Raw genomic sequence first — 13576 nt, 5'->3', positions numbered from 1 at the left:
GTCCACATGAGGAGAGTTCAAATCCATCTTCTGTACATCACAAGGAACATAAGGTATAATGTCCTTTTTCCTCCAAACTTGAACCTCCTGCTTTGAAACTGCCTTCTGACTTACAACACACCTGCCAGCCAGATGACCAAAAGTTTTACAACTAGAGCAAGCCCTTGGTAGCAAAGGAGCAAAAACACCTACCCTCACCATTGATCCATCTTTAAGAACTACCTGAACCTCATTTGGCAACACAGACCCGACAGAGATTTCGACACAAACTTTAGCAAACTCTAATCTTCCCCTAAAAGCAGTTATGGAGTCTATGTATAATGGATTACCCAAAGCACTAGAGATATAGCTGAGACCTCTTCTAGAGTATAATTACAGAGGCACATTGTAGAGCTGAATCCACACAGGCATGTGAAAAAGATCGAAATCCAACCTTTGCATACAGGGCTCCTACTTCCTCAATACCAGAGGTTTATTATGGACATGCCATGGCCCATTCTCAAGCATCCAGTCCCTAATAGAAGCATTTTCAAACGAGAAGACGTAAAGATTAGCACCAGCAAGACTAACCTTAACAGAAGAGGATTTCCCCAAAGAGAGTTGATAATCCGCTACATCGAGACGAAATTAGGAGCAGCGCCAATAAAATGACCCACAACTGCGAAGCTCCAATCAGCTATATCCTCCTCAATCACTGTCAATGGCGGTTTAACAGTGAGGACCCCATCTAAGACCTCAGAGGGAAAAAATGCGAGAGACTGCTCTTCCGTTCCAACAAATAGTTTCCTCCAATCGAGTTTCAAAGACGACAAATCCATGTGAAAGTCACCAAGAAAACTAACAATCACCCAATATTAAAAACTAGGACAAAATTAACACCGGAGAAGAGAATCAGAACACACATCAGACCTGCTATTGTGCGTCTCGAGAAACCCCATCCCGTTTTAATTTATCTTTAATTTTATTATTTGCTATCCCTTCACAATAATATCGTGGAATCGGTCATTATACGACAAAGAGTCTCCAAAAAGGCAAGAACCTTCGTGAAAGCGGCTCAAGCTGAGCTTACGACAACGCGTAATTTGGGGTTGCATAACATTCTTTAATCAAGTAAAAGGTCGTAATTATATTCAAAATTCCATTGAAATACAGCCTGAAAACTTCACTATTTTTTCTGTTATTGTTCTCTTCTCTCTAATCTTGCACGCAAGGAAGAAACTGTCGCCGGCCGGAGTTGAGCTGAGCTGTCATCGGAAAAGATATTTCTGGCAATGACATGTTTACGGGGCCTTTCAGTTGCCATTTTTGTACTTCAAGCTTTCTTAGCTTCCGTAGCTTTGGTTTCTGCTCAAGGATCGACTAATGGTTCTCGTTGGCAGACTTTAAACGGTGCGTTTTAATATTTTAGCTGGGTTTGTGTTTGATTGATGAGAAAATAGGAGAGATAGCTGAGAAAATAGCTTGTTGAACCGGAAGCATGTTCAGTATTCCTGAGTTTCCTCAATTATTGGCTTTTCGTTTCCTCAAAAGTGGAGGAAATGATAATAAAAATTCCACAAAATAAGCTTACTTTTAGCTGCCTGAGCTTTTAGCAGATTCGTCGAAGTTAATTTTCTTGTCTTATGCTTGAGTTTTAGCTAGTTTGGGTTTGGCTTTTTTGTTCTTCAGTATTTTTCTGTTTGTGGACAAAGAAAACGGAGAAAAGATGAATAGAAACTTTGCCGTCCTTCAAGTAAAGGAAAAAAAGAATTCAAGTTTTGTCTAATTTCTCTTTCGTTTGTATAAAAGTGGAAGAAACGATGACAAAATGTATGTTTGTAATAAGTTCCAGCTTCATTCAAAAAACTAATTCCAATCCCAAGTCTGTCAAAGTGGAAATATTTTCCTTTATTAGTATTAAAACTTGACCTGCTCTTTATAGATTTATGATCCTTAATTTGAAATTTAGTTGTTTTCCATTTGGTTTCTCAAGATCAACTGCAAGTAAATTTTCTTTTTTTGCTGGGTAATTTTAACATTTATTATTTCAGGTTTACTTGAAATATAAAGTTGTTTCTGAGTCTTATATTTGTTTCATTTATTCACTAGTAGATATTTTTAATTATTATAGACGGGGATATGGAACAAATCGATTGAAAATGCAGCTTGATGCCTTTTGATCTACTTCTTTGAATATTTATGCTTTCTATTTTGACTCTTCCTTCTTAAATTAGAATGAATTTTACAAACCGGAAAAAAAGAGGGCCCTTTTTCCAATACCAAAGGGCTTGAGCTTTCTCCTCATTCAGATTCTACTTAGTAGACAGACATCAAGGCTAATTAAAATTTTGTTGTTCAATAAGATTAAACCATTTAATTGCTTTTGCAGGGAGGCCGCCACTTGTCATAGCACATGGTGGATTTTCAGGAGTATTTGCAGACTCCAGTTTTGGAGCTTATAGTTTGGCTTTATTAACAGTCTACCTGATGTGATCTTGTGGTGTGATGTGCAATTAACAAGGGATGCAGCTGGGATATGCTTTCCTGATCTTAAGCTAGATAATAATTCTGACGTGGCAAGTGTATACAATGATAGACAGGGGACTTACCTTGTCAATGGAGTCTCTACAAAGGGATGGTTTTCTATTGATTTCACTTTCAGGGAACTTGGAAATGTCATATGTAAGTTAGCTCAACATTTATCCTTCCCCCCTTGCTATCATCAATGTTCTTAATGTCATTCATTATTGTTGTCCTTGTTTCATTCTGATTATTATTATTATCTCCTAAAACTTTGTGGAATGGATAGTTAATGAACTTATGAGTGCCAAGTTGATCATACTGGTTTCAAATTAGTTTTTAGTTTGAATCTTAAAACTCTCATTCCCCAACCACTACCTAGTTCAAGCCATTTTGCAAGCAATCGGGTATCATTTTAGGAATTTTGATATGGGCATGCCAGTTTTAATGTCAACATTATTACCTATACAGGTTCAGCCTTTTCTAAAAGTTTGTTTTTGGTTGACTTGCTTCAAAATGTACTAGTAATATATTCTTCTATGATTTCATTTGTTTGGCGTGCCTGTCATATTTTAATGTGTTATTTGTTATCTGGACAGTAAATCAAGGTGTCTATTCTCGAACTAATAAGTTTGATGGCAATAATTACGCGATTATGACTGTTCAGTCTACCTATACACAGTTGAATCCACCTGGTTTTTGGTTGAATATTCAGGTAAAGGATTTTTCAATGCTTAATAATGCCTTCATACCTTTTCCATCGTGTTTCTTCCTATCCCCTTGTTAAATTATTACAACTCCATCTTCCTCTTTTGGATTTAATTGACCGTGTTTCTGTTTTGCAGCATGATGCATTCTATGCACAACACAACTTGAGTATGAGAAGCTTTGTACTTTCTGTAACTAGAAATGCAAATGTAACTATTAACTATATCTCATCACCGGAAGTGGCTTTCCTGCAAAGTATTGCACCAAATTTCCGAAGAACAGCAACAAATCTTGTCTTCCGTTTTCTAGGAATGAACGATATAGAGCCTTCAACCAATCAGACTTATGGTTCTCTCTTAAGAAATATCACATTTATCAGGACATTTGCCTCTGGAATCATTGTCCCCAAGTCTTATATATGGCCTGTAGATGGACAACTTTACTTGCTGCCTTATACTTCTCTCGTCTTGGATGCTCACAGAGTAGGCCTACAAGTTTTTGCATCCGAATTTTATAATGATGTTCCGTTTAGCTTCAACTACTCCTATGATCCAGTGGCTGAGTATCTTCAGTTTGTTAATAATGGCCAATTCTCCGTTGATGGGGTTATATCTGACTTCCCAACAACGCCATCAGCAGCTATAGGTGAGGCATATATCTGTTGATGCAATGTAAATCCTCATAGCATTCTTCAGTTTCTTTTTGACACTGATATTTGCTGTTTAACTTGTGGTCAAATTCAAATTTTTCTTGAGGATCATTAGTTGTTGTAGTGACTTGTGCTGCCATCTTGCAAATGTCTTCTGAATTTTTCTAGTTTTCACAAATTAGAGAGTATATCCTGATTTATGACTAAAAGAGTGCTACATCCTATTGTGAGATTTGACCCATAACAAAGACAGCGCCTAAGAAACTTGAACTTTGTTGATTTTTACTCGATAGTTGCCTCTTGCCATGGTTGCGTCAAAAATAAGAGGATTCTTACTAAATACCATTACATTTTGCTGCTCATGGGTAATAATATTTTTCTGTTGATATGCTAACTTTCGTTTAACATTTCAGATTGCTTTGCTCATCTAGGCAGAAATGCTTCAAAACAAGGTATGTCGTTATACAATGCTTCTGATTGAAAGACCTTATATTTTCTTTCTAAGAGATGGTGGTAATGGCTATGTGATTGTGTCTTTCAAGGCACTAACAATTGTTTTAAGGTTATCGTTAAGCTATTTTCTTTTTTTGGCATTCTACAGTAGACCTTTTGGTCATCTCAAGTAATGGGGCAAGTGGAGACTTTCCTGGTTGTACAAATTTGGCGTACTTAAAAGCAATTCAAGATGGTGTAGATGTTCTTGACTGTCCTGTTCAAATGACAATGGACGGAATGCCTATTTGCATGAGCTCTATAAATCTCATAGATAGCACAAAAGTTGCCCAATCAAGTTTTAGCGATCGTACAACAACAATTCCAGAGATTATGCAGGGCAGTGGAATATTTACCTTTAATCTGTCATGGAGTGATATTCAAAGCTTGACACGTAAGTAAATATAGTTCTCATTTGTTTGTCCTTGTTATACTGAACTTTTGCTTTCTTTTATTATTTATTTTCTCTTTCGGGGTGGATCTTTCTACTAGATATAAACATAACATGTTGGAAAAAAATGTTTTCCAACTCAATATAGATCGGTGTTTGTACATTATTACTTTTTTACATCGAGTGGCTTTATATATATATATATTTTTTATGCTTAACGAATGCTCTTCATGTTCCATAGCTAATTTTGATGGAGCATGAATGAATCTTGCTTTGGGAGATGATATTTCCTTGCTACTGTACATATTATAATTTTTTACACTTTGCCTATCATCTAAATCTGTAATATCATCCTTTAAGAGATATAATCCGCATTAGCTTATTGTCACCTTCCTTGTTTTAATCTATCATTACTTCATTATAGCTGTAATATCAAGCCCACAGTCACAGTTCAAATTGTTTCGAAACCCAAAGTTCAGAAATGCTGGGAAGTTCTTAACGTTATCCGAGTTTTTAAACATGGCAAGCAATGCTAGCTCTCTTCAAGGTGTCTTAATCGGCATAGAGGTCAGTTCCTTCCCTTTCTATATTTTTGCTCTTCAAGTTTCTTGCATTCGAGTTTACTGCCATAATTTTATTTTCTATTTCTAATCACATTATTGAACCTAATGATGGATGTTGAGAGGTTAGGCACAGTGACTGTGAATGGTAGCTATTTTTCTGTCATGCCAGGGGGCTACTGTTAACATGGTATCTTAATTATTATGAGAAACATAGTTCAATTTATATGAACTCAACATCTGTTTGACAGTTTCATTGTCTAACTCACTGTTAAAGTACAGTATTCTAGAGATTCCAGAACAGTTAGTACTTAACCTTAGTTGGACTTGACTCGAGATTGAAAGACCATTCCCGTTTTCGAAATGCTGAAATGCAGTACCGATTGTGTAAACTGTAATGTATCTTCTATTCTATTTAGGCTAAATATATTTAGGATATTTTTTAACTTAATAGATACTGTAAAGAGAATCTTCATGATCTTTTCCTCTATATGGGTAGCAATTGTCTAAATATTTTCTTGACATTCTCTAACAAATTTGCAATCCTTTTCTCTTTTCGATGATCTAAAATCTACATTCTTCAGGAAGTCTTATCTTAAATCTTCATTTGTGATGGTTATAGCTAGCAGACATTTTCTTGTGAAGAGTTTAGACATTTTTTGACTTGTTTATTGCTTTCAGAATGCGCCTTTCCTTGCGGAGCAAGGATTTGGTGTAACTGATGCTGTGCTTGATGCCTTGAGCAAAACTGGCTACAGTAACCAGACAGCTCGGAGAGTTATGATACAGTCCAGTAATAGTTCTGTTCTAATGAGGTTCAAGAGTCAAACCAACTATGAACTTGTTTACAAGGTTGATGAGGATATCGGAGGTGCTCAGAGTTCGACGATTGAAGACATTAGGAGATTCGCTACTGCTGTGGTCATTAGCAAGGATTCTGTATTCCCCGAAAATGCAGCATTCATCACTAATGCTACAAATGTTGTACCAAGGCTACAAGCTGCAAATCTCTCTGTATATGTCCAAACCTTCAGTAATGAGTTCACATCACAAGCATGGGACTTCTTCTCCGACGCAACTGTTGAGATCAATTCATTCTTTTGGGGGGCGGTATTAATGGTGTCGTTACAGACTTCCCAAAGACATCTAATAGATACCGGAGTAAGTGTTGTTACAGACTACCGGCCTTTCGCTTTTATAACCAGAATATGAATATGTCACGAACCAGTATTAATGTGATAATCATTTCCTAGGGAATCGATGCTTGAACAGAGGCAATCGTACACCTGGTTACATGGCTCCCGTGCAGCCTGGAAGCCTTTATCAACTAATCACAGAACCTTACTTGCCACCAGCTGAAGCTCCAAACCATTACCTGACCGATGCGGATGTTGTCGAGCCTCCTTTGCCTCCTGTCGCAGCCAAAGCCCCAACTACTTCTCCAAATGGTACTGCAGCTGCCCCAACTACTCCAAATGGTACTGCAGCTGCCCCAAGATCACCAAATGGACAGCCTAAAGTTGCTGCATCAGTCATCGTGCCGCTATTGACTGTGCTTCTAGCCATTTCTGTACTGTTTTGAAATCTTCGAAAACCCGACCTACCCTTCAACCATTTTGCCCCCTTGTTGGCCTGCTTCGATATGGAGTAGCTTGAAAGTTTGAGTGCAGGCAGAAAATACAACTTTTCTTTGTAGTTGTCTCCCCTCCAGAGTCCAAACAGACGTTAATTTTTTTAGCATTTCGTTTTGCAGGTTTGTTCATTCTTCACACTTGTATAAAAGATACGGATCCTTTCCCTATTTGATTTTGTATAAAGATACGGTGCAATTATTCTTTTGTGTTAGCACACACTCTCTCGTTTGTTTTATTTGGTTAGACGTTGATCCATTTGGATATTTAGATTTGAGGCAAAACTTTTGGATTTGGAATTTGGGTGTCAAATAAAAATATTGGATTTTAGATTCATTTTGAGCACCACACTCAATAGCCCCAAGTAACATGCAAAATGAAACAAAAATCCTCAAGGTCCTACCGGGAGTCGAACCCAGGTCGCTGGATTCAAAGTCCAGAGTGCTAACCACTACACCATAGAACCCACTTTTGCTTCAGCTTTTTCCAATAATTTATTTGTTTATTATATAGTTACTCCAATTAAGTTCTTTTGGTTTTATTTTATTATTTTTTTTGGGGGGGGGGGGTTGTTTTCAATATATATATAGATGTTGCTTTGGGGAAGTAGAGCTGGAAAGAAGTGACATTTTGTTTAATCGCTCTGTGCTTATGATTTTAACGTTGATAGGCCTCTGGTGGAGACAAAAAAACGACTTTGCTTCAAGAGTGGTGAAATATGCAGAGTTAACTTGTTCATATCAAGCATGGGACAAGTATAGAACCGCAACAATACAATAGAACTTGATAGCTCAAGATATGAGAAAGCACAATAAATTAATGTTGCTTTAATCATTCAAGCCGGAACACTTGATGTCCACTTTTGTTGGTTTAGATTTTTGTCAAAATTTTTTTGGAGGTATCGAAATATTACACTGAAATTATGTTAAAATTTGAAAAATTTTTATTTATTATTTTCATTTTGGATCAATAATTATGAACTAATTGTACGAACCAAGTTACTTTAGTGGTTAAATAGATCGTCGTTGTCTAGAGATCCTAGATTCAAACACCATAAACTGTAAGAGTGTTTGAATAAACACTACCTTGTAATCACTCTAAATTAATTAAAAATAAAATAAAATCATGAACTATCTTTTATATTTTTCGGTGGGTCAATCTGCACTTATAACTCCTCGCCAAAAGACTTGTGGTTTGGGCACTCTTTTGGTCCAAGCAATTGCTGCAGCTAAACATAATAATATTTTATACAATATTTAAAAATATATATTATTACATATTTAATTTTTATGTAACATAAATTACTATAAAATAAAATATTAAACAATATTTTTTAACAAAAAGCTAGGTCTTTTTAAAATATGAAAAAAATATAACAAAGGCAAAATAATCTCAACATAAAAACTCAATATGCATGAAGAAAAATAAAACTAAAAACTTCTTTCGAATATAATCTTAAAAAAACCAAACAACTATTAATAATCTTATTACCTTTATTTAAAACTAGACATAATATTAATGTAGGTGTGGAGATTAAAAGAATCAATCTGATATATTGTTTCGTAATTGATTTTCAATACTTTAATAAATTATCGTAAAATGATATTTAATCATATAAGACACTCGGTCTTTCTTGATCACGAGATAGTCATGATGAATATAACACATAATAAGTTGAGATGTACGCTTAAATTTTGAATGTTGGAGCTTAAATCTAAAGACCTAATACTTGTGAAAAATCTTTTACATATAGCTCAAGACTGAATTTAAACAAACGACGTTTAGAGAGGATAAAAAATAATAAAGAAAAGATAATAGCGTAATCATTTTTGTAATCCCAAAGCGGAAATTAATGATTTTGATTTCCACAGTTTGTTGCTTTACAGACATTAGTTTGGGAAATGATCACGCACGGCTATATTAAAAAATATTATTGGTTTTATTATTATTTAAATAATAAAATCGGTAAAAATTTATCAAAAATATTATTATTTTTTATTAATTTTATTGTTATTGGGTGTTTTATAAGTTTTGTTAATAAAACCAATAAAACACTACTAATTTTGTTATTTTTTCTACTGGTTTTATTATTGTTGAATACTTTATTAGAAATGTTAAAACCATTTATGTTTTAGGTAGAAATAATAATGTTTTAGTTAATTTTTTTATGATTTTATTATTTAAATAATAAAAAATCGATAATATTTTTTTATAAGCTGTCGCATTGTAGAAATTTTCCATTACTTTGTTGTGGTATACGATTATGCATGTAATGGTATAAGCTTTTGACTTGACTTTTGATTTTTCATTATCCAAAACACAGCCATAGGCCGTAGGATATTTTTCCACGTGTCATGCTTTGGTGCTATGATGTTATTAGGTTTTTTAACCCTATTAAAAAGGGTAAATTACAAATAATCACTCAACTTTCTTCTCACTATTATTTTGGTAATTGAAGTTTAAAATTATTAATTTAATTGTTGAACTTTCGAATCGTTTGTGTTTTAGTCAAGCGCTCGTTTATCTATCTAATTGTGTGCTGCCTTGGCATTTTTTATTTTATTTTTTAGATTGGTCACCGTACCGTTTATTGTTGATGATTGTCGTTAGACCTAAAATTAATAAATTAGCTTATTTCGATTCCCTAAGTCTGTATTCAACATTCATTTCACCTAAATCCATAAAACTTCAACTAAACCCTAAACTATAAATCTCAATCAAAACCATAACCTAAAATCACAATCAAACCTTAAACCTCATAACTAGGGCTATAAATGAATTGAACTCAAGTGTTGCTGGTTCGTCTCGACTCAAAAGTTTAAAACTGAGTTCGACTCGAAAATTCGCAAGTTTAAAATTATCAATCTCGACTCAAACTCGAAATAAAAATTGAAGCTCAAGTCGACTTAAAAGCTCACAAGCTTAAAATTTTCAATCTCAACTCGAGCTAAAAAAAACTTGAACTCAAAATATTCTCGAACTTAGCTCAATTGAAGCTCGAACATGAACTTTAAGTACATAAAAGTCTTATATTGTATTTATAAAAAAACATATAAATGTTAATACTATTAATAATTTAATTCAAAAAATCTAAAAATGTAATATATTATTTTTTTGAGTTGCTCTCGAACTTTTCAAGTTAAGTATTAAGTAGCTCACTTCGACTTTGACCAGGTCAAAATGACGAAAAGGTGGATTAAACTTTGATCAAGTGTTGATTAAACTTTGATCGAGTCGACATTGAGTAACTCGTGATCAATCTCGTCTCATTTACAACCCTACTCATAACCCATTTTTTGTCACAATTCTCATTTTCACCCTCGATACTCTAATGATTGAATGGAAAAAAGGTGGATGTCGCTGAGAAAAATAATATATCTCAAAATTATGGTGATCTGACAGTCAAATGTTGAGATCAAAGAAGGCCAAAAGTTTTAAAGGTTTTGTGGAGTTTGTCTGAGAAACTAAACCGAAATACTTGAAGAGGAAGAAAAGATGATTTAAAAGATATTATTTAATTTATCCTATTTTCTAAAATAATTCAATATTTAAAAATCTAAATTCTCGATCATTAATGTAATTTAGTATTGTAATTAAAATTTTAGAGTTTATTTATCTTATAGTGATTGCTGATATAACATATTTAGTTGAGAACTAAAAAATAGAAAAAAAATTAGTATAAATCAAGTGATCTCAATGGTAAATGGATTGTTGTTATCTCTTGAGTTTTTGTGTTCAAGTTCGACGTCTGCATTGATGTTTGAGCGTTCATTATCAAATGATATTAAGTCTTTTGAGCATATCCTATCTTATATATACTTTGGACTAATAAAAAATCAAAATTTTATTTATAAGTATAAAATATCCAATAATGTTATATTTTTTCTTTTTACACTTTCATATAATACTCACATAATAATATCTGTTTCATATTAAGAAGAATTTGTTCAAATCCTTGATCATTTCATTTTAATTACTTATTAATATATTAAAATAAGTAATTACTAATAAAAAACATCCATAATTATATTAATAAATATTATAATGTAAAATTTTAAAATTGTTCAAATATATATAATTATAAAATTTAAACTTTACACAAACGACATATACAACAATTTCTCTTATTTTTTTTCTTGGTTGCCCTCTTGATTCTGAGGCTTCACCATGATTAATCTGGACCGACCCGCGTCGTACACCTACACTAGAAGAGATTTTCTGTATGCATAATGACTCAAACTCGAAACTTTACTTAAACAATGTCAAACTACTTACCACTTGAATCAATCCCTTTGGTAGTTTCTCGTATTAATATATCAAAATCTACTTGAAGTTTATTTAGAATTCAACATTAAAAGCACGAATTAAAGAATTTTAAGAATTAAAGAATTGTACTTGATCATTGAAAATTTGAATTTAAACATGAAGTTTACAAGGAATATATGAATATTCAATTATCAAATGACTAAAATTCGGATAAGGTCTTGTATTCACCCAAACTAACAAGAGAATTCAACGTCGAGAACCAATATCGGATAGCTAGTGATATAGATGATTTAACACGTGGCGATCAAATAAAGGATGTGATCAAAATTTGCATCAACGGACATCATGGAAACGCCATACTGACGATATTTCAGAAGGCGTTTAACTTAAGTACAAGGAAAGTGGTGAGTGTTTAATTGGCCAACTCTTGCCCCCCGTTTTACCCCCAAATAGATATCTTCTCTATAAATATTAATTCATTCACACAACTCATAACTAAGCCAAACAAACTGTCGAAATGCTTGAGAAAAACAATTGTGATGTTGGTTTAAATGAGCCAAGATTGGTGGTGATGAAGTTTTTGGCTAGGCCACAACACAAAGGAGTTGGAGCTATAGTAAGAAGAAGCATTGCCAGGTTAAGTGACTGCTTCATTCATTTCCTGCTTTGTTTTATTTTTCCATTAAAATCAATGATTCTTTTACGATTTTCACTTCTTTAGATTAAAGTGTATCTTTTTTTTGGCAGATTTGAGTTACGGTACTTTGATCCTTTCCTTGTTTTGGATGAATTCTCAGGTTAGTGTTTCTGTTTTCATGCTCTGTTTTAATATTATTTTCATGTTTTTATCTTTTAATATATTAAAACGTTTTTGATTCTGGAAATCGCAGTCATCGCACCCTCTGGATTTCCCGATCATCTACACAGAGGTTTGATTTTCATGCTGTTTTCCCTAAAATTGTGCACTCTGTTTCTGAAAATGGAAAAAATATTTTGATTCTTATATATACTCTGTTTCCTTTTTGTTTAACAGGGTTTGAGACAGTCACCTACATGCTTCAGGTATAGAATTGTGACCATTCAAGGAATACATTTTTATGTTAATAAACTTCCAGGTTTATGTTTATTATATTTGAATATATAAATATCATATATGTATTAATATTGCATTTGGTAGGGGCATTTTTGAATTATGTTTTATTTCCATTAGGGTTCAGTTACACACGAAGACTTTGAGGGGCATAAGGAGCCATTGGAGCAGGTGATCTTCAATGGATGACTGCTGGAAGAGGTATTGTGCACTCTGAGATGCCTGCACAACAAGGAACCCAAAAGGGTCTTCAACTTTGGTTCAACCGCTCCTCCAAATATAAAATGTAGGTTCGATTTCGAAAATATTGGTTTTATATCCTAAATTTATTAAAATTAACTACATAAATTAATCGGATCGAACTCTAATTTGATTCAAATTTATCTATCTTTATTTTGAAATCATTAATTCATGATTTATTAACGCCAAGTAAGCTTTGTTGTACCAAAATAGTTTAATCTTCATCTTCATGTGATTATTCACAGGATTGAACCAATGTATCAAGAAATATCAAGCAAGGACATTGCAGAAACCGCAAAGGATGGGGTCAAAGGTAGGGTTATAGCCGGTGAAGCCTTGGAGTAAAATCACCAATCTATACGAGAACCCCAACAATGTACTTGGATTTCACTTTAGATCCGGGATCTCACCTCCAACAATCGATACCGAAATTATGGAACGCCTTTGTTTACTTGTTGGAAGGAGAGGATTTATTCGGGCGGTCAAAATCGTCGCCGATAAATGCTCACCATTTGCTTCTTCTAGGAGCCGGGGATGGCTTAGAGGCATGGAACAAGTCATCCAAATTGTTAAGGTTCATTTTAGTAGGAGGTGAACCGTTGGTGCAATGTGGTCCGTTTGTGATGAACACTCGAGAGGAGATTGAACAAACAATCGATGATTTAGAAAGTTACAATAATGGATTCGAGAAAGCAAGACATTGGAGATCCGAAAACTAGTCTTAGCCTAGAATTTTGATTCTTTATTTTGGTCTAAGAATTATTCAATTTTAATTTTATCAATAAAGTATATGAAACGATACAACAGATATGTATGGTATCTACATAGAAGTCATATATCCATCAATGTGATACTAACTATACTTTATCTATTCATTACCCTTAAAAAATTAAAATATTAAGATTTAATCCCAACAAAACTTTGATAATTGATGTAACAATATGATGGAAATAAGCGACCCCAGGTTTAATCTCACTGTACTTTCGATTGTTTCAATTTATTAACTGAAGTTTGTGATAAGTTCGAATATTCTCCTCCGTTGTTCACTTT

General features: G+C 33.7%; 1 protein-coding gene, 1 non-coding gene and 1 pseudogene across 2 annotated transcripts; 2 read left to right on the top strand and 1 right to left on the bottom strand.

Annotated features, from left to right (window-relative positions):
* Nucleotides 1–1144: 1144 nt before the first annotated feature.
* LOC120167538 (glycerophosphodiester phosphodiesterase GDPDL3-like) lies at nt 1145–7100 on the top strand. Its single transcript, XM_039176529.1, is given in 11 exon segments — nt 1145–1389; nt 2369–2455; nt 2458–2661; nt 3099–3214; nt 3345–3852; nt 4270–4308; nt 4458–4742; nt 5164–5306; nt 5981–6404; nt 6407–6460; nt 6553–7100. Coding segments are annotated over 11 exon segments (2307 nt in total). The 5' UTR covers nt 1145–1271; the 3' UTR covers nt 6882–7100.
* Nucleotides 7101–7324: 224 nt separating this feature from the next.
* Nucleotides 7325–7396, bottom strand: TRNAQ-UUG. The gene has a single exon. It is a non-coding gene; the product is annotated as a tRNA-Gln (tRNA).
* Nucleotides 7397–11713: 4317 nt separating this feature from the next.
* LOC120167542 lies at nt 11714–13245 on the top strand (annotated as a pseudogene).
* The last annotated feature ends 331 nt before the right edge of the window (nt 13246–13576 follow it).

The sequence above is a fragment of the Hibiscus syriacus genome, unplaced genomic scaffold (assembly GCF_006381635.1).
Source record: "Hibiscus syriacus cultivar Baekdansim isolate YM2019G1 unplaced genomic scaffold, ASM638163v2 tig00111689_pilon, whole genome shotgun sequence".
Lineage (NCBI taxonomy): Eukaryota > Viridiplantae > Streptophyta > Magnoliopsida > Malvales > Malvaceae > Hibiscus > Hibiscus syriacus.
This window is presented reverse-complemented; position numbering and strand designations above follow the sequence as displayed.